Source organism: Cyprinus carpio, chromosome B10, assembly GCF_018340385.1.
Source record: "Cyprinus carpio isolate SPL01 chromosome B10, ASM1834038v1, whole genome shotgun sequence".
In the NCBI taxonomy this organism is placed as follows: Eukaryota; Metazoa; Chordata; class Actinopteri; order Cypriniformes; family Cyprinidae; genus Cyprinus; species Cyprinus carpio.
Genome location: NC_056606.1, coordinates 14,547,475 through 14,567,231, shown reverse-complemented (window position 1 = coordinate 14,567,231; position 19,757 = coordinate 14,547,475). Strand labels below are relative to the sequence as shown.

Genomic DNA, 19,757 nt, shown 5'->3' with positions numbered 1-19,757 from the left:
TTTTTTTTTTTTTTTTTTTTACCCATGTCATAAATTCGTTGTATTGCCACTTGTAAAATAGCAAACAAATTAATTGTTGTAGGCTAACCCAATCTCATGAGAGTGCGTACTGCATGATTTTCTGCTTTTATTTAGCATAATATTTCTATGCAGAAATTGACTTTGGCATGCAAAAGATTGATAAATTCATAATTAATGGCATGGCTGGTTCAGTCAACAGAAATATGGGACACACACAGGCCTATGATAACTGCTGAAATGTTTGCGGGGCAAATTGGAGGTCAGTCTGAGCGCTCGTGGTACTCACAGTGCGTACAGCCGTACACCTGCAGGCACCACGGACTGGTAATAAACACTGTAAACAGCAACCGTTCATGTGTCTGTGCTTAATGTGCATCTCCTATATGAAAAGCATTTTATGGGCCCCCTGCCTAGTGGGTAAGTCCGTCCCTGTAGTTAACACAATTGAGTATTAGTACAGATGTAACTATTTAGCTAATGGATGAGCCTGTTCATTTCTGTCTGTCCATCAGGTGTATTATAAAGCATGTTCTATATTTTATAGTTTTGTTCTGGCACCAAGGGCCAGTTTGCACTATGCTGGTTTATTATGAATACAATATAAATCTGTGATATTTTCTGGCTAGGACATGGCATGCCATCAAGGACAACATATGATACAATGTAAGTCCACTGCAGTGAACGAGATGCTGAAGGCCAAGAAGATTGTCATAGTTTACCACAAGTTTCAATTTGAGATTCTAAACAGGAATGTGATCAGAACAATGTAAAGCCTTGAAAGCCTTGTTTATTAAATATCAGATGTAGTTTACATTCTGGTTGTTACTACTTAAAATAAAGGATATGTATATTAGCAGGATCTTACCAGCTTTATTAGAAATCAACTCTGTAGCACAATTAGCAGAACTGAAGTCATGAGGCAATCGTAAAGAAGCTGATGCAGCGCCATCTAGTGGCTGCTGATTCGAAACAAATATTGATGACGGAATTACTTTAAATACTTAACATATCATCAATTTTGTCAAATAGTTATTTAGAGTATGCGAATGCATAAGCCTACTGTATGCTTCCATTGTATGCTTTGCATAGGGCACTGGAAAAATTATGAGGAGAAATGCCGGATTGAATAGTAAATGAATAAAACATTGAATAAGAACACACACATCCCTAAATCAGACGAAAAAAAAAATAGTTTTGTGTCATCGTTAATACCGCCATTATGTTTAACCAAAGACTATGGAATAAAGAGACTTTGGTTTAACTTAACGTTACTCGCTACTGTTGTTCAGTGACGGTTGTTGATGTACTGTAGTGTATTTGCATGCATTATCAATATAGGCCTATGAAACAAGATACATGAAACTAAAAAACCTTACGCAAATAAACCATATTTATGCACTAATCAGGTTTTCCCGTACGAGTGAATTTTAGTATTATGTGCTCCATCACAAATATTTAGTCGAGACTTTTATTTTGACAGGTTTTGCGAACTTTATCTGACCCGGTGATGATACAAGCGGACATGAGGATGTTACGCAAAAACGTGCGAAAGCCAAAGCAGCTGGAAACTTCTAGCAAAACGCCACTCATTAATAACTAACCACTTCTACCAGTAATCCAGAGAGCATCTAGCCTGCCGACAATTTTATTAGAAGAAGAAGAAGTAATCCAGAGAGTAGAAATAATTGTGTCCTATAGTAACTTACCTGGAAGGATGTCAGCTATTGAGGAGGAAGAAGTCCGCGGCGGTCTTTTTAAGGACATTAATGCAGAAGATGAAGATCAGCAACCTACAGTGATCGAGAGTTTGTGCATGAACTGTTATGAAAATGTAAATATACAGATTGTTATGATTAAATGAATACATACATTATTCTGTACTGATAAAAACATTTAAATAATGTCAATCTTATGTTTTGTCTAGGGAAGTACACGTCTTCTGCTTACTAAGATCCCTTTCTTCAAAGAAATCATCATCAGCTCCTTCACATGTCCACACTGTAACTGGACCAACACAGAAATCCAGTCTGCTGGTCGGATACAAGAGCAGGGTGTGCTGTACACCTTACAGGTGAAGACCAAAGAGGTATGGATCTACTCTTAAACTGTTTTAGACACTTATTATCTGATCAGTTATGTCATGTTGCCACATTTGAAGTTTCTCTCAGAAATGAGCAAATAGATTTTCGTTCGTGCAGGACATGAACCGAGAGGTTGTGAAGTCTGACGGCGCATCCACCAGAATTCCACAACTTGATTTTGAAATCCCTGCTTTCACACAGAAGGGCTGTAAGTTTTTCCATTATGATCAAATCTCGAGAAAGATATTTTGGAAAGTTACAGTTTAAAAAAAAAATCAGTTTGCACTTTGATCAGTTGCTTTTTCTTCTTTCTGATTGTTTAGCTTTGTCAACAATTGAAGGCCTTCTGGAGAGAGCAGTGGCGGGTTTAGAACAAGACCAACCTACTAGAAAGGTGTGTGTTTTATCTGTGCACCTCAGTGAGTTTCACAAATTTGAGATCGCTTGTGTTACAAAAGAAACCCATATTTGTTGCAAGAGCATACATTATATAGGTATATGGGTCGAAGACGAGTCCCATTTTGGTGCCTCCATCAAATTAAATTTGTAAAAGAGATTTTATATACACAGAAAGCATATTAAATACAAGTACAGTGTCTACTTTAATGTTTCAAATAACTTTGTAAAAATGATAAAAATTTATAAAAGGAAAAATGTGATCATAAAAGATTTTATTACATTTTAAATGGCTTGCAAATGGGTAAAACAGTGGTTTGAAGTTTAGTGGCAAAGATTGGTAAAGATTTAAAATAACAATTAATTTGTTTTTGACTACACTGTGAACTTCAAATCAAATGTTTCTTGTTTTTAAATATGCCTGACCATATTTATTGGTGTATGAACTATTGTTACATTGACATTTGGTAAAATGGTAAAAATGTATGATAGTTATTATGTTTTGCTCCGAAAAAAAACCTTTTCTTCCTTGACCATATGCCAATATTATGCAATTGTTTGTGTTATCTACAATGCTAACTTGATCAAAATAATTCCACAAGTCCATAATAGATTTATTCGTTTTGTAGTTTTCATTAGATGTGAAGGATTTGTTATACGAAGAGTTCTGTTTATGTGCCTTTCCACATTTCAGGTAACGGATCCAGCTGCAGCTGAAAAAATAGAGAAATTCATTGAGAGGTTGAAAAAACTTAAAGAAGGCGAAGAGGAATTCACATTAGTAAGTCTAGCAGAGAGTAAACTACAGAGAAATTAAATGCAGCTGACCAAAGATTAAACACTATCGCTCGTTTATTATCATGAAGTTAGAACTAATGAATACCTCATTTGATTTCTATTTACAGACTATCGATGATCCATCAGGGAACAGTTTTATTGAGAACCCATTTGTGCCTCAGAAAGACACGGCTCTCACTGTCACGCATTACAAAAGGACGCCTGAACAAAACGCTGTGCTAGGAATAGAGGTGAGAAGCTGCTACAGCATCTGCTGTTGACTTCAGCTGAGTGTGGAGAATGACAAGATCTTGGTTTCTTTAACTTTTTTCATCTTTTTTTTAAAGACAGAGGAAGAAGTAGAAGATGAAAAGCCTAGCAATGATCTAGATGCAATGAAAAATGAGGTATTAGTGTTCAACACAAACTGCCCAGAATGCAACGCCCCGGCCAATACAAACATGAAGCTTGTTCGTATCCTTTAAAGTATGCTAGAAAATGGTACTGTATAACAATCCTGCATGGAGAAATGGTTCATAAAAGCAGTTTAACCATTGTGCATCATAATTTAAAGAAAGTAGTTTATTAGTCCCTTAACCCAATTGCAGAAATTCCACACTTTAAAGAGGTCATTATAATGGCCACTAATTGTGACAGCTGTGGACATCGCACCAATGAGGTGGGGATAATATACTTATGTTTAGTTTACTTATTTATGCATATCATATCATATATTGTTTTTTACTGGCATCATGAAATAGGTGAAATCAGGAGGAGCCACAGAAGAGCTGGGAACCAGAATAACACTCCACGTAACCGACCCGTCAGATATGTCCAGAGACCTGCTGAAGGTGGCTTCGTCTAACAACATCTTTGAGATACACTATGTGAATACATTTTACATGTGAAAAGTATCGTCCTTGATGTATGTATGTGTGTTACAGTCAGAGACATGTAGCGTGTTGATTCCTGAGCTGGAGTTTGAGTTCGGGATGGCGGCTCTTGGAGGGAAGTTCACTACGCTGGAAGGTCTTCTCAAGGACATCAAAGACCTAGTAGGAATCAAAGCCCTGCTAACAGTGTTCTCTGTTATCAACAGACAGCTCCTTTTATGCTTATTTTATGCATTTTTGCTTATTTTAGATTGTTTCGAAAAACCCCTTCATGTGTGGAGACAGCACTACATCAGATAGAGCCGAGAAACTGGAGCTTTTTGGGCAAAAGATTGACAAGGTTTGAAATATATTCCTTGAATTTCTGTTATTGTTCCTCACTGTTAAATGTCTTGACAGTATTCTCAATATGGTGTCTAAAAAGGAGCTTGTTTATGGTGTTTAAATAATAAATATAGAATTACTGAAAAAAATTAATATTTAAATAATAGCTATTTACATACAGGTGCATCTCAATAAATTAGAATGTCGTGGAAAAGTTCATTTATTTGTAGTTCAACAAAACTCGTGTATTAAATAATAGAGGTCGACCGATAGTGGATTTTGCCGATACCGATAGCTAGGTTGGACCACACTGGCCAATACCGATTAATTAACCGATATTTTTTAAAATGGATACTGAAAAATAACTAAAATAGTGCTTTATTTAAAAAACTAAAAATAAAAACAGTACTGAACCATGCTAGTAGTAGTAATAATAATAAAAGTAGTAGTAGTAATAATAATAATAATAGTAATAGTTGAAATTACCACACTCTAATAGGGCCCTTTAAAATCCGCTTTATTTTTTCCTAAATTCCGTTAAAATTTTTCTGGATTCTGTTTTTTTTTTTCCATTTTAATTTTTCTCCACTCCTTTTTAATAGTTAAATTAAAGTTTATTAATCAAAAAGCAAGGCTTATTAATTAAAACCATGAAATTTATCGATTTTCACATCAATTTAATAAAAGTTTAACAAAAAATTACATGTTTAGGGCTCTATGAAATGTTTTATTTTTTTCTTATTTTTTTTGTTTGTTATCAAATTCTGTTTTAGCATGTCTAGATATTTGAATGCATAAAAAAACGTAATTTATTTTTTTTCTTAAAGAAGCCTTATGATTTTTTTCCCGCTCAAAAATTCTGTTGTGTTGTTTATGTCAAATCAATGCATGAACCATTAATTTCATTTATCTTTTAACTACTGAAAATTAAGCAAACTTTTCTTTGGCAAACAAAGGGGATTTACTATTAAAATTAAAACATTGAAGAAATGTTTGTGTGATTATTCTTTATAAAATAATGTTTGATTAATTTTAGTAGTAGTAGTAGTATGCTATGTAAATTCTACTGAAAAATAGACTTCAAATTAAACCGGACTTTTATTTTGACGGGTTGCCGTGAATACCTTTCCAGTTCTGTGTATGTTATATGACGCTAGTTTTATTTAAATCAAACGATCAAATGCTCATGAAGGCTCTCTCAGAGCAGTTCTGGAGATGTTGTTCATGTGTTTACCTCTTCATTTAGTGAGACAGCAGACGCTGAAATCACCGCGAGCGTCACGCGTGCTTCAGTATACGTTTAATAAATGAAACCTTGCGTCTGCTCCATTCATTAACAGAGACACGCAGAACATGCAGGATTCATATTTAAATCGACTTTTGCGGCTTAATATTTACAGATACTAGTCCATATCATGATTTGATTTAAGTGTAAGGACTTTTGATTGTGAATTCTGTTTTTATGACTGGATTCCGTCCGCGTTTTCCGCGTCACGGACATGTACTCTCACACTTTAACTGCTTCTATTCTTGAACACATAATGATTATCTAATCAAAATAAAAGAGCAGCACTGAGTCTAGGAAAACTCACCCGTATCACACACACACTCTGGACGTGTCGCATTCAACTCGAGCAGTGGTCTAAAACAGTTCATTTATTCACCAAACGGACACAAGATTACTTCAAGAATGAACAAAGAGTCATAAACTATTGGCATGGATTTTTGCCGATAATTGATTGTTCCCGCAATCAACTATTGGTGCCGATTAATCGGCAAAACTGATACATTGGTCAACCTCTATTAAATAAATTCAATGAACACAGACTGAAGTAGTTTAAGTCTTTGGTTCTTGTAATTGTGATGATTTTGGCTCACATTTAACAAAACCCCACCAATTCACTATCTCAACAAATTAGAATACTTAAAAAGTCCAATAATTCAATTTTAGTGAATTGTTGGCCTTCTGGAAAGTATGTTGATTTACTGTACATGTACTCAATACTTGGCAGGGGCTCCTTTTGCTTTAATTACTGCCTCAATTCGGCGTGGCATGGAGGTGATCAGTTTGTGGCACTGCTGAGGTGGTATGGAAGCCCAGGTTTCTTTGACAGTGGCCTTCAGCTCATCTGCATTTTTTGGTCTCTTGTTTCTCATTTTCCTCTTGAGAATAAACCATAGATTCTCTATGGGGTTCAGGTCTGGTGAGTTTGCTGGCCAGTCAAGCACACCAACACCATGGTCATTTAACCAACTTTTGGTGCTTTTGGCAGTGTGGGCAGGTGCCAAATCTTACTGCAAAATGAAATCAGCATCTTCAAAAAGCTGGTCACTAGAAGGAAGCATGAAGTGCTCCAAAATTTCTTGGTAAACGGGTGCAGTGACTTTGGTTTTCTAAAAACACAACGGACCAACACCAGCAGATGACATTGCACCCCAAATCATCACAGACTGTGGAAACTTAACACTGGACTTCAAGCAACTTGGGCTATGAGCTTCTCCACCCTTCCTCCAGACTCTAGGACCTTGGTTTCCAAATGAAATACAAAACTTGCTCTCATCTGAAAAGAGGACTTTGGACCACTGGGCAACAGTCCAGTTCTTCTTCTTCTTAGCCCAGGTAAGACGCCTCTGACGTTGTCTGTGGTTCAGGAGTGGCTTAACAAGAGGAATACGACAACTGTAGTCAAATTCCTTGACACGTCTGTGTGTGGTGGCTCTTGATGCCTTGACCCCCCCAGCCTCAGTCCATTCCTTGTGAAGTTCACTCAAATTCTTGAATCAATTTTGTTTGACAAAGGCTGCGGTTCTCTCGGTTGGTTGTGCATCTTTTTCTTCCACACTTTTTCCTTCCACTCAACATTCTGTTAACATGCTTGGATACAGCACTCTGTGAATAGCCAGTTTCTTTGGCAATGAATGTTTATGGCTTAGCCTCCTTGTGAAGGGTGTCAATGATTGTGTTCTGGACAACTGTCAGATCAGCAGTCTTCCTCATGATTGTGTAGCCTAGTGAACCAAACTGAGAGACCATTTTGAAGGCTCAGGAAACCTTTGCAGGTGTTTTGAGTTGATTAGCTGATTGGCATGTCAGCATATTCTAATTTTCTTATTTAAATTTTTTCATATTCTAAGTTTTGTTGAGATTAGTCATTTTTATAATTTATAAAACGTTTTGAATTCTTTGAATATTGCATATGCATAAACATTTATTTATATTTTTGTTAATTATTAATTTTTTTATAAAATAATTAAATAATTAATTAATTAATTAATTAAATATATATATATGTATGTATGTATGTATGTATGTATGTATATATATATATATATGTATGTATGTATGTATGTATGTATGTAATACATTATTTTTCTGGAGTGTTAATTTGTTGTATTTATAAAATGTTTCTTAGATAATAGCAGCGGAAATGGATGTGCACATTATCCTGGATGATCCTGCAGGAAACAGTTATCTTCAGGTGAGCTAGGAGTTACATTTTCTTTTTTTTACAATATTTAAAGGGTCTTATTATAACATCTCATGGTTAAGCATAAGATTTATTGTTTTGAATCTGTGTGATTTCAAATATTTTATATATGTTTTTCTTTTATCTGAAGGCTAACTATTCACACCTTTTTGCAGAATGTTTATGCGCCAGATCCAGATCCAGAAATGAAGATCGAGAAATACACCAGGACCTTTGAGCAGAATGAAGACTTGGGGCTGAATGACATGAAAACAGAAGGGTACGCAGAGAAATAGGCTTAAAGTCAGAGAAAAATGGAGATTATATGTTATCACATGCCAAATTCTGTCAAAGCCATTATCTAACATTATTTAATTCACTTTTACATTTATTGTAATATCTCATGTAAATACCACTTCTGAAAACCATAATGTCTTTTAAAGGCAGCGTTAGTATTTGAAGAGGGGAAAACATTATTTTGGCTTGAATAAGTGCAAGGAGCTGAATTTTCCTTGCTGTCTATAACATAATTTTTTAGTTATAAGTTTTGGTCATCTTGGCTATGAAGCCCTTGTGTTAATTACTAGTGTAACAACACAATTGTTACAAAGCACTTAAAACTACGAACACTTAATAAAGTAGTCTTAAGCACACTGGATGTGAATTCTGTTGACACGTTATTTCTTTTCCATGTAATTGGACTGACTCCTAAAGGCTGTAATATAATAAGAGTTATGTTTGTACAATAAAACAGTATGGAATAATAAGTATGGTTCTGATCTAATTATGCTCAACTTCCAGTTCAGTGAGATATCATAGTAAAAATGGCTTCATCACAGCATCGAAACCAAATGCAATGTTGTAACTAATAATAGATTTTGGAATTATTGGAACATGCAGTCACACTGCTGGCGATTCAGTTTTTGTTTACATTATCTGGCTCTCTAGTGTGTATATTGTGTTTTTCTAATTGGTCGGTTATTCATTCTAAACCAAAAGAGTCTCAGAAGAATAGCACCCAACAAAACCATTACGGCACAGTCCCTTTAACAGCAAACAACATTGTTCAGAGGACATTGCTTGCATAACTTTTTTTTTGTTTGTTTATAGGTTTTTCAGTTTATTTTTGTTGATTTCTCCTTTTTGGCACAATAATGAATCATTTGTTCTGCATAATGGTTTTAATATTTTGTATGTTCAACACACTTGTCATTTTAATGTTTTTCTATTTTAAAAAGAAAGCACAATTTCTTAATGTAAAAAGTATTGAATGCTCATTTAATGTGGCACACTTGTAATTAGAGCTTCTCTTTTAGACCACTCAAGTCATGCAACTTGGAGAAAAACAATGAATCACAGGTTCTTTGTGCCTTCCACTGGCACTTAACATTTATTGAAACAACATAATCACTTGAACAGCAGATGAAGGACATGACTTGCATGTAATTAAAAGCAGTGACAAATAAAACATTGCTCCATATACGATGAAATACTGATGTTCATTCATCCCACAAATGGAGTTTTTATTTTTTTTTCCCAGTAAGGATAGTCCATCGTAATGGCAGGTTTAATGTCCCATGGCCATTTATAGCCACTGGTGGTGTAGATCTCTTCTTGTGTGCTGGAGTGCGACTGTCCAAAAGAGCAATGATCAACACCAAAAAAAAAAACAAATCAAAGTTTACAAGATGCAGCTGTCATTTTCATTAAAACAAACACAATATAGTGTGAAATAGGGAACATAACATTACTTTGACTCAAACTAATCGAGCTGCGTTTGTGTCATTGTCCATGATCGCAAAGCCCCGTTACTTGCTCTTGGCTGGCTTCTCGGTTTTCTTGGGCAGCAGCACTGCTTGGATGTTTGGAAGCACTCCGCCCTGGGCGATGGTAACACCGCCTAAAAGCTTGTTGAGCTCTTCGTCGTTGCGGACAGCCAGCTGCAGGTGACGGGGGATGATTCTTGTTTTCTTGTTGTCTCGGGCTGCGTTCCCTGCCAGCTCGAGGATCTCAGCCGTTAGGTATTCCAGGACAGCGGCCAAATACACGGGGGCTCCTGCGCCTACGCGCTCGGCGTAATTTCCCTTGCGTAATAATCTGTGTACACGTCCGACTGGAAACTGAAGTCCAGCTCTGGATGAACGAGACTTGGCCTTCGCGCGGGCCTTCCCCCCGGTTTTACCTCTTCCAGACATGTTTTGACAACAAAGGAACCGTCTGTTTGGCTAGAAGCGTCCTGTTTAGTATTGCTAGTCAAATGTACTTTCGTTTATGATGTAAGCAGGGATTGGTATTTATACCCGGACGTGTGTTCTGACTGGTTGGTTTCACTCTAAAGCAAGCAACCAACCGCCGCTCGAGTTTTAGTCCATGACGTTAGAAAGTCATCCTATCAAAACGCACTCTGTGCTCGCTCTAATTTGCATGCCGACTCTATAAATAAGGGGCAAAATGTACGCAGCGCGTTCGAATACCATAACTATCCTTTAACAGCTGAGCTTTTGTGAAAAACCGACAAAATGCCTGAACCTGCGAAATCAGCACCCGCTCCCAAAAAGGGGTCTAAAAAAGCTGTCACCAAGACCCAGAAGAAGGGGGATAAGAAAAGGCGTAAGACCAGGAAAGAGAGTTACGCCATTTACGTGTACAAAGTACTGAAACAAGTCCATCCGGATACTGGTATTTCCTCAAAGGCGATGGGCATTATGAATTCGTTTGTAAACGACATCTTCGAGCGTATCGCCGGAGAAGCGTCGCGACTGGCGCATTACAACAAGCGCTCCACTATCACATCCCGGGAGATCCAGACGGCCGTGCGCCTGCTCCTGCCGGGAGAGCTGGCCAAACACGCCGTGTCCGAGGGCACAAAGGCCGTGACCAAATACACAAGCTCTAAGTGAACGTGAACAAACAAGATGGACTGGACTCTATCCCTAATGATGGAATACGAAAGCCGCCCACTGTTGTTTGATATCCACATGAGGGACCTCTGGTACATCTTGAGCGAACGCAGCTCTGGAGGAGCACAAACACAGTGCTTTCCATCTGTAACACCAACATTCACCCGAGGCTGTTCCTGTTTGATCGTATTTGCACGTGCGAACACTTGTACTGTACTATTATGGCATATGGTCGTCATTTGTTAACTCATATTACCGGAGGAAAACACTGTGGCTTTGGTTTTTATTGATTTCTTGTTGACAAAAAATTGCTGTACTGTATTCATACTGAAAAAAAATGTCTTTTGCCTAAATGTCTCTTCATAACTAAGTTACCCTGTCATTTATCACAAATAAATACAATGGTTTATGGTAACTACAACTAGATTTGCGACTTTTCCTGCCTTGTAATGTGTTGCTTATTACTGTGACATAAACGAAACGCCATAAAGCCGAATATTTAGTACGAAAAAGACGTCATTATTGGTTTGAAGTACATAAAATGCTTTTTTAAACAACGTTGCCGTAGCTACGAAAGTTTACAAGCGCGCTAATAGACGCTTGGCTTCCTCGCAGAAGTCGCCCGAGGAGGTAACCATAGCAACAGGAAGGAAGGCTGCTCGAGTACTGGAGGATTCATGAACAAAACAAGCACTGTCATTATTTATGACTTTATTATAGATTTACCATCAAACATAAAAGAAAAAAGATATTGTTCCGTTTAAAAAGTATTTATTACGCCTAATAAGTGAGGCAGCAAAACTGTTGGATTAGTCAGGTAAGTCACACTGTATGAAATGGATATTTTAAATACGAATTTAGGAAATAAAAATATTAGTATATGTATATAAATAAATCTATGAAACTATAAATAGTGTAACAACTGAAATATTCTTTGCCATAACAACAAAGCTTAATGCTGCTCGGATCCTGAATTAGGGACTGATGTGATATTTTAATGTTATGCAGCACAGCATTTACAAACAACTTTATAGTGGCTCAGAGCAGCTTTAACTCAGCTTGTAAAGATGACATAAAAGTACTAATGAGCGAATCTCCGGTTACAATGAAATCAGGACATTTGTACACCTTACCGTATGATTTTTTCCCTGTGATTTCATCCAGCTTGTGTTACTGGGACATATAATGGATGGAGAAGATTCGATCATGACGCCCCTGCAGGCAGAGAGAGAATGCTGAGGATAATCCACATGATCATATTTTGACATTTGACCTTAAATAAATGGCGCACATCAAGTAACCAAGTATACACTATGGGTAAATTACTAAAGGAATATAATGACCTATGCATATCCTCTTGATGTTATTTTGCAAATGATAATTCAGTGAATCTGAATAGATGACTGAATAGATCCTGCAGATATAGAATATGTATCGCAATACTTTATAAATTGCATTAGGGTCCAGGTTGGCTGGTCCAGAAGATTAAAAATGAAACAATGTGACTGAGGAACCAGACGGACGGTGTCTTAGAAGATCATGCACTACATTGTTCCTATCTCGTGTATAGTTTTAAGAGGGGCTGTTTTTGTTGAAGTAACACTCTGACGATAGCAGGCTTTGTCTAAAAGGGTGTGATATCTATTTCTAGAAACCTTTTCTCATGAAGACGGCATAACTGAAACCACATTAAAAAAAGATATTGAGAGTGTGTGTGCGTATTTTATGAAAAGTATAATGAATATTTAGACAGCTAACAGCACTGTTATTGTTGGTTTAAGAAAGGTATTATGATGCGCTTCATTACATTCAATTTATAAAATATAGCTAATAGTTCAGAGTTCTGAAATTACAAGAGGGGTTATTTAATTTTTGAACTGGATTTTATCATTCTTTTGTGAAGATTGTGCATATATCCTATAATTATCCTCAATCAGTTATTATATTTTTTCTATAATAAAAATATTATAATTTTACATTCATTTTATCATATAAATCTAAATTGTAAAAAGGCTATTTCTTTTTTCTTTTTCAACAAATGAAGCAATATGGACTATCAGTCTTAAAATAGAATATTAGTATGTTAGTGTGACATAAAGTCTTATTAGAAAAGACCATGTGCTTCATTAGTGTCCTGTTTTATAACTTGATCACCTTTTGTCTTCAAGTGGAAATATTTGTTGCATAATGCTTTGTTATAATAGCACAGTTAAGTGCAGCCTGATACACAGTGATATAATGCATTTATAGAATATAACATGCAAAAGCCAATTTTGTGCTACATGAGCATCAAGATGCTCCTAGTATTCCAGACATGTTACCTGATACTGAACTTATACTGATCTTCTTAAAGCTCCTTGTGTTCCTCCTCTGGTGTCCCTTACTTCTCATAACCCCTGCTGTGTTTCTGGTGCCCTCCCTCACACCTATAGATAGAAAGGGGCCAGTATAAATAGCTATATCGTCATAAACACAGAGAAAGAGACAACGAAAGAGAGAAGGTGAACAAGGTAATAAGTACATCTTTATGCTTTAAGTTCTGGTCTGAATATATTAGTCCTACTAGATAACTCTGATTTATTATATTTTGTTTGTTTATTTGCGTGTGGTTTTCTTTATTTTGAAATTATGTAAATTTGTGTTTATTTACTTATTTGTATTTATTATTTGTGCTTTTTTAGTTTTAAAAATGATTTTTATTTATTATTTATGCTTTATCTTTCTAATTGTAAAAATTATTTATTTGTGCTATTTATTTTTAATAAATATATTTCTTCTATCTATCTATCTATCTATCTATCTATCTATCTATCTATCTATCTATCTATCTATCTATATGTCTCTCTATGTCTCTCTCTCTCTCTCTCTGTCTGTCTGTCTGTCTGTCTGTCTATGTGTCTGTCTATGGGTCTGTCTACCTGTCTGTCTACCTATCTGTCTGTCTGTGTGTCTGTTTGTCTGTCTGTCTGTCTGTCTGTCTGTCTGTCTCTGTGTGTGTGTGTCCGTTCTCTGTCTGTCTGTCTGTCTGTCTGTCTGTCTGTTTGTCTTTCTGTGTGCTACCTTCCTTTCATCCATCCTTCCTTCCTGTCTGTCTGTCTGTCTGTTGTGGGTGTGTCTGTGTATCTGTCTATCTATCTATATATCTATCTATCTATCTATCTATCTATCTATCTATCTATCTGTCTGTGTGTGTGTGTGCGTGCGTGGGTGGGTGCGTGAGTGCGTGTCTGTCTGTCTGTCTTTCTGTCTGTCTGTCTGTGTGTGTGTGTGTGTGTGTCTGTGTCTGTGTGTGTCTGTCTGTCTGTCTGTGTGTGTGTGTGTGTGTGTGTGTGTGTCTATCTGTCTGTCTCTCTGTGTGTCTGTCTGTCTGTCTGTCTGTCTCTCTGTCTGTCTGTCTCACTGTGTGTGTGTGTGTGTGTGTGTCCGTCCGTCCGTCCGTCCGTCCGTCCGGTCCGTCTGTCCGTCCGTTGTCGTCCGTCCGTCCGTCCATCTATCTATCTGTCTGTGTCTATGTGTGTGTGTGCGTGTCTGTCTGTCTGTCTGTGTGTGTGGTGTCTGTCTGTCTGTCTGTCTGTCTGTCTGTCTGTCTGTGAGTGTGTGTGTGTGTGTGTGTGTGTGTGTGTGTGTGTGTGTGTGTGTGTGTGTGTGTGTCTGACTGTCTGTCTGTCTGTCTGTCTGTGTGTGTGATCTTTCTTGCCTTTCCGTCCGTCCGTCCGTCCGTCCGTCCGTCCGTCCATCTATCTATCCGTCTATCTATGTGTCTGTCTGTGTGTGTGTGTGTGTGTGTGTGTGTCTGTCTGTGTTTGTGTGTTTGTGTGTGTGTGTGTGTGTGTCTGTCTGTCTGTCTGTGTCGGTCCGTCCATCCATCCATCCATCTATCTATCTATCTATCTATCTGTTTATCTGTGTATCTATGTGTATTTGTGGATGTATGAGTATTATATTTATCATATTAACCATCTAACCAACCTATCTAGCTTATTTATTAGAATTATTAGTTGTGTCTGTGTGTGTGTCTGTCTGTCTGTCTGTCTGTCTGTCTGTCTATCTATCTGTGTGTGTGTGTGTGTGTGTGTGTGTGTCTTTATCCATCCATGTCTATCTATCTATCTATCTATCTATCTATCTATCTATGTGTGTGTCCGTCTGTCTGTCTGTCTGTCTGTCTGTCTATCTATCTATCTATCTATCTATCTATCTATCTATCTATCTATCTATCTATCTATCTATCTATCTATCTATCTATCTATGTGTCTGTCTGTCTGTCCACCTGTCTTTCCGTCTGTGTCATTCTATTGTTTCATCTATCATCACAAAATGAATTAAATTATTAGTAATATAGACTATTTAATATACATGTTTTTTACGTTTAAAACAGGAGTCAGGTGTTCTTTGTTGGTACTCTCTTTCATCAAAAGCTAAAACTGTGAAGCCAGTGACATCAGGCTTATTTGAACTGGGACATTCAGAGCCTGTTTGTGACACCTGAACACCGAACAGAAAACTTGCTGCGTGATTTGATAGTAAGTAGGTGTTTTTGCTTTTAAAATCTGTTTTTGAGTAAATCGAGGTCAAGGTGATAATGTGATGTGTGGGACTTTCCCTGCAGCCAGAGCATCATGTGGCCAGCCCTCCTAGTGTGTCAGCTTGTCCTGATTCTCCAGTCAGAGGCTCAGAGTCCCTGCCTCACCCACCCAACATTCAGAGACCCGGGTCAGTCAAAGCATACATGTATCCTCTCCTCTTCTCGTCTTCCTCTTTATACCATTATATCATTATATCATTAATTCTCTCATCACTATCTCACCTTTCATTTCCTTTGGAACCACAAAGGAACCCGGGACCACCCAGCAATTTGAGGAGTGTGTTTTCTTAAACATGCAGTATTATTTTAATGATGTGTCCTTCTTTTAGTTATGGTTCATGTGGTTTTAAATGTCCTAGCAGCATAAAGAGCATCATACATTTCCATACTAAATATGTGCAAACAATAAGCATCATACAAGGTTACCGTGACAACTGTTATCTTTTTTTTAATTTTACAGACAACTCTGATATCACAGTTGTGTGTGGCACAAACAGGATGGAGCTTCAGATTTTGCTGTGCCCCTTGTACTTCTATGGATATAATGAATCCATGGTGGCTCTTAATGGTCAGTTCGGCAAACCTGAGTGCAAAGGAACCGCTGACTGGACCGTCAACCCACCTGTAATGAAATTCCAGTTCTACATCACTGAACCATACATATCCATCTGCGCCAATAAGCTGACGGTATGAGACATTTTTCAGCGGATATAATAAAAATAATAATTGCTATAATAATAATACTATATATATATTATACAGACTCTTTGTGGACTTTTTTACAGCTTTACTGCTTGTTAATGTATATTTTATTAAATTTTATACTTTAAAATTCATATATTTTAGTAAATGTATATAACTTATTAAATTGTTACATTATTTATTTATTTATTCAAATTCTTTTTATATTGGATTTTTAATGTTCTGACCTGTAAAGAACTTTGAGTTGCATTTGATTATTTTGTGGTCTTATAATATACTTCTATTATATATAATTAGTCAATCCCAGGCATCACTGTTCAACTAATTCATCTCAACAGATCACTGAGGAGATAGGATCTGGTCTGTTCTCCGATTTCTCTAGCGTGCAGTCTGTGAACATCTCTGGGTTGGTCAGTACTCAGGACCCGAATGCTGGAACCATCACCTACCGGCAGGAGATGAAATACCTCTTTTCCTGTAGATACCCACTGCAGTACTTGGTCAACAACACGGAGATGAGTGTGTGAGTGGAGTGAACATGTTCAGTGTGCTCTAACGGTCTGAGACCACACTGAAAATTCAAGAAACAAAGTTTTAAGAAAATAAAAAGCCATAAAATGAAGAAATGTTAACACTATTTTTAGGCCACTAATCAAATAAGCATATTTATAATCATGTGAATGTTGTACAAAATATCAAATTTGATGAATTTGTAATGACAAATGTATTAGAAAAATGAAAAATAAACATGTTTTCAGTAATCTCAGACTTTTGGCTTCCACTGTATGTCTTATCCTGGAATGTGTTAATTCTAATGATTTAATGAGTTAAGTCATTTACACACAAGCCACTGTTGTTCTGCAGATCTGGAGTGAGTCTGGCAATTAAGGACAATAACGGTAGTTTCATCAGCACTCTAAGCATGGTTCTTTTTGAGGTATTTTATGTTTCTTTGGCTTAGTTTAGCAATGACGTTTAGCATAACACATTATTGACTATAACATTCAAGAGTTATTGGAACTGGCCAGTTGCATGTATTCATAACTGTCTTTCTGCATCGACTCAAAGGACTACACATATACAACTCGTCTCTTCATGCCTCCAACGGGTCTCATGCTGAAGACCAGGGTTTTTGTGGAAGTCCGAGCCACTAATCTCACAGAGAGGTACTTTGCTCAGCTTGAGATTATTATCAGTTATGTTATCCATCATGAGGTGACCTTTGTATTATGGATGCCACCGAAAAAAATTATGAATTTTAGTGACATTCATTTTGATGTAATCCAGAATGAAAATCTTTTATGTAACCAGTATATTTTTTTATATTATTATTATTATATTAAGTATTTTTGAAGTTCATAGAGCACTATATATATATTATATATATATATATATATATTTATATATATATATATATATATATATATATATATATATATTATATATATATATATATATATATATATATATATAAAGTTCATTTTTTTTTTTTTTCATAAAGGTTCAATGTTCTGTTGGATCGATGCTATGCAACCACTAGTCCTTACCCAGGAAACAGCACAACATTCAACCTGTTTGTCGGGTAAGACTTAAATCTTTGTTACACTTACACATGTTAAATAATGTTCAGCAATCTAAATTAGAACTACGTTAAGTGAATAAGGTTTGGGAATACATTAGATAAATATGAAATGACATGAATTTGTGCATTTAAAAAAACAAAAACAAAGGAAGAACTAGGGAGAATCAATAATAATTTACTGCCACTGTGTGAATGATATGTAATAAAAATGCAATAAATTTGTATTGAAACAATAATGACTTTAGTCTGATGATAATTACTCTATAATACAGTTAGAAGTACTTCATTTTTGGGTAACACTATTTTACAGTGTCCTTGTGACATGTTACATGTACTTACTAATATAATAATAATAAATTATGCATAATTATATGCAAGTAACCCTAACCATATAGCAAGTACATGTAGTTAATTAATATTATTCAGTACCTACACTATATAATTATGAATAATTACACTGTAACAAGGACACCTTAAAAGAAAGAGTAACCAATTTTGTAATCCGATTATGTAATACAGATTACACATAATATTTTACTACCCAGCACTGATTATATCATCCCCGTCATTCTCAGATGCAACCTTGATCTACAAACCATAATGGGTGTGAATGGAGAACAGCAGTTGGCACGCTTCTCCTTCGAGACATTTCGCTTTGTGGAGCACAGAAACAGGACGGTGTCCACCTTTTATCTGCACTGCACCACCAGGCTCTGCGAGAGCTCTTTCTGTAGATCCTTACGGCAGGTCTGAACACAACCCTATGACAGCATGTACCATGGCTAGCAAAAATCTTAAAATGTAATTTACAGGAGGATCTCATAAACCGTCATCTAATTTAAATGTGTTTTATGATACATGCATCAGAACTGCACAACTTCCGGAAGGAAGAGGAGGGCCGTCCAATCAGCTCAGGGAACCTCAGTGAGTGACGCTGCCACAGTGAGCTCTGGGGCAATCATCACCAAAGTGGATGGTAAGAACAGTCAGCTGTTTGAGAGATGAAATTCAAAATATGCATGAAACAGGATTTATGCAGGTCTTTAAAAAAAACTTAATTCACCCTTCCAGAAAGGGCCTAAAAAGTTCTTAAATATCAGAAGAAATTCTTAATTTTATAAAAGTCATGGCATTAAATGTTGCATTTAATGCTGCTATTTTTGCTTAGTTTTAAAAAGGCCTTAAAGTCTTAAATTTACCTTCATAAAACCAGCAGAACCCCCTGATGAATAAAGTTTACTGATGAGTAAAGATGTTCTACTGTTATTTGGATGCATTTTATTTATTTTTTATGTATTTAAACTGTTATTATAATGACATGTTTGAACTCATCATTTGAATTATCTTTTATTTTTATAATCCTTATAGAACCAGTTGGACCCGTAGCTACAGGTATGCACCTGTTTTCTCTCCTTTAAATTGGAATTAGAGATCTCCTAAACCTTTTGTCGGCTTTGTGCTGTTTTAAGTTGGTGTGCCTGTGTTTGTGCAGTGTCTAAGGATCAGAAGCAGGACAAGGCAGTGGTGGGCATCTCTGTGGCAGCGGGGGTATTCGGAGGCCTGTGTGTCATCATGTTGGCTGTGCTCATCTACAAGATCCGCAAGGACAAGTTCAATGCAAACAAATCAAACCTTTTCCATTGACAGCTTCTCAACTGAGATGCTCATTATTGTGAAATCTGTTCTCATAGACAGTGTAAAAAGTCCTGTAGTTTGGTTGAGCTCAATGTTTAGAGGACAGGAATGGGATGACGAGATGATGATGCCATAAGGAAGAACAAAATGTCATGAAATTCATCATAATGTTTTGCATGGCAGTGTTCATTATGATTTTAACTATACTCCATTTATATATATATATCTGCATTTTTGGGTATTCTGTAAGAGGGCATTTTTGTAAATGTTATTGTAATTTTGTGAGTAATTAAAGAAACCTAGGAAATAATAATTATGTAAACACTAGCCTTCATCTACTCTCATTTGTGCTTTTAACAAAATGATAAGAATCTAGAAATTACTTATTTGTGGC

General features: G+C 36.4%; 4 protein-coding genes across 4 annotated transcripts; 3 read left to right on the top strand and 1 right to left on the bottom strand.

The window, feature by feature from the left end:
• Positions 1–1,534: 1,534 nt before the first annotated feature.
• On the top strand, positions 1,535–8,612 carry LOC109097333 (zinc finger protein ZPR1-like). The gene is made up of 13 exons (XM_019110961.2): positions 1,535–1,852; positions 1,946–2,107; positions 2,220–2,310; positions 2,426–2,496; positions 3,193–3,279; positions 3,404–3,526; positions 3,623–3,749; positions 3,884–3,954; positions 4,037–4,126; positions 4,220–4,330; positions 4,419–4,508; positions 7,906–7,971; positions 8,136–8,612. The coding sequence occupies exons 1-13, from the start codon at positions 1,736–1,738 to the stop codon at positions 8,253–8,255; spliced, it is 1,326 nt and encodes a 441-aa protein (XP_018966506.2). The 5' UTR covers positions 1,535–1,735; the 3' UTR covers positions 8,256–8,612.
• A 707-nt stretch (positions 8,613–9,319) lies between these two features.
• LOC122138721 (histone H2A-like) lies at positions 9,320–10,239 on the bottom strand. The gene is made up of 2 exons (XM_042732771.1): positions 9,711–10,239; positions 9,320–9,591 (listed from the first exon to the last, which is right to left on the bottom strand). Exon 1 carries the CDS (start codon positions 10,152–10,154, stop codon positions 9,768–9,770), a length of 387 nt encoding a protein of 128 aa, XP_042588705.1. The 5' UTR covers positions 10,155–10,239; the 3' UTR covers positions 9,320–9,591; positions 9,711–9,767.
• Positions 10,240–10,413: 174 nt separating this feature from the next.
• On the top strand, positions 10,414–11,280 carry LOC109097339 (histone H2B 3). Its single transcript, XM_019110948.2, has one exon. The coding sequence runs from the start codon at positions 10,479–10,481 to the stop codon at positions 10,857–10,859; it is 381 nt and encodes a 126-aa protein (XP_018966493.1). The 5' UTR covers positions 10,414–10,478; the 3' UTR covers positions 10,860–11,280.
• Positions 11,281–13,004: 1,724 nt separating this feature from the next.
• Positions 13,005–19,663, top strand: LOC109097332 (zona pellucida-like domain-containing protein 1). The gene is made up of 12 exons (XM_042732769.1): positions 13,005–13,369; positions 15,238–15,382; positions 15,469–15,572; positions 15,905–16,131; positions 16,485–16,669; positions 17,011–17,083; positions 17,215–17,312; positions 17,648–17,728; positions 18,304–18,475; positions 18,596–18,704; positions 19,097–19,120; positions 19,221–19,663. The coding sequence occupies exons 3-12, from the start codon at positions 15,479–15,481 to the stop codon at positions 19,370–19,372; spliced, it is 1,215 nt and encodes a 404-aa protein (XP_042588703.1). The 5' UTR covers positions 13,005–13,369; positions 15,238–15,382; positions 15,469–15,478; the 3' UTR covers positions 19,373–19,663.
• The last annotated feature ends 94 nt before the right edge of the window (positions 19,664–19,757 follow it).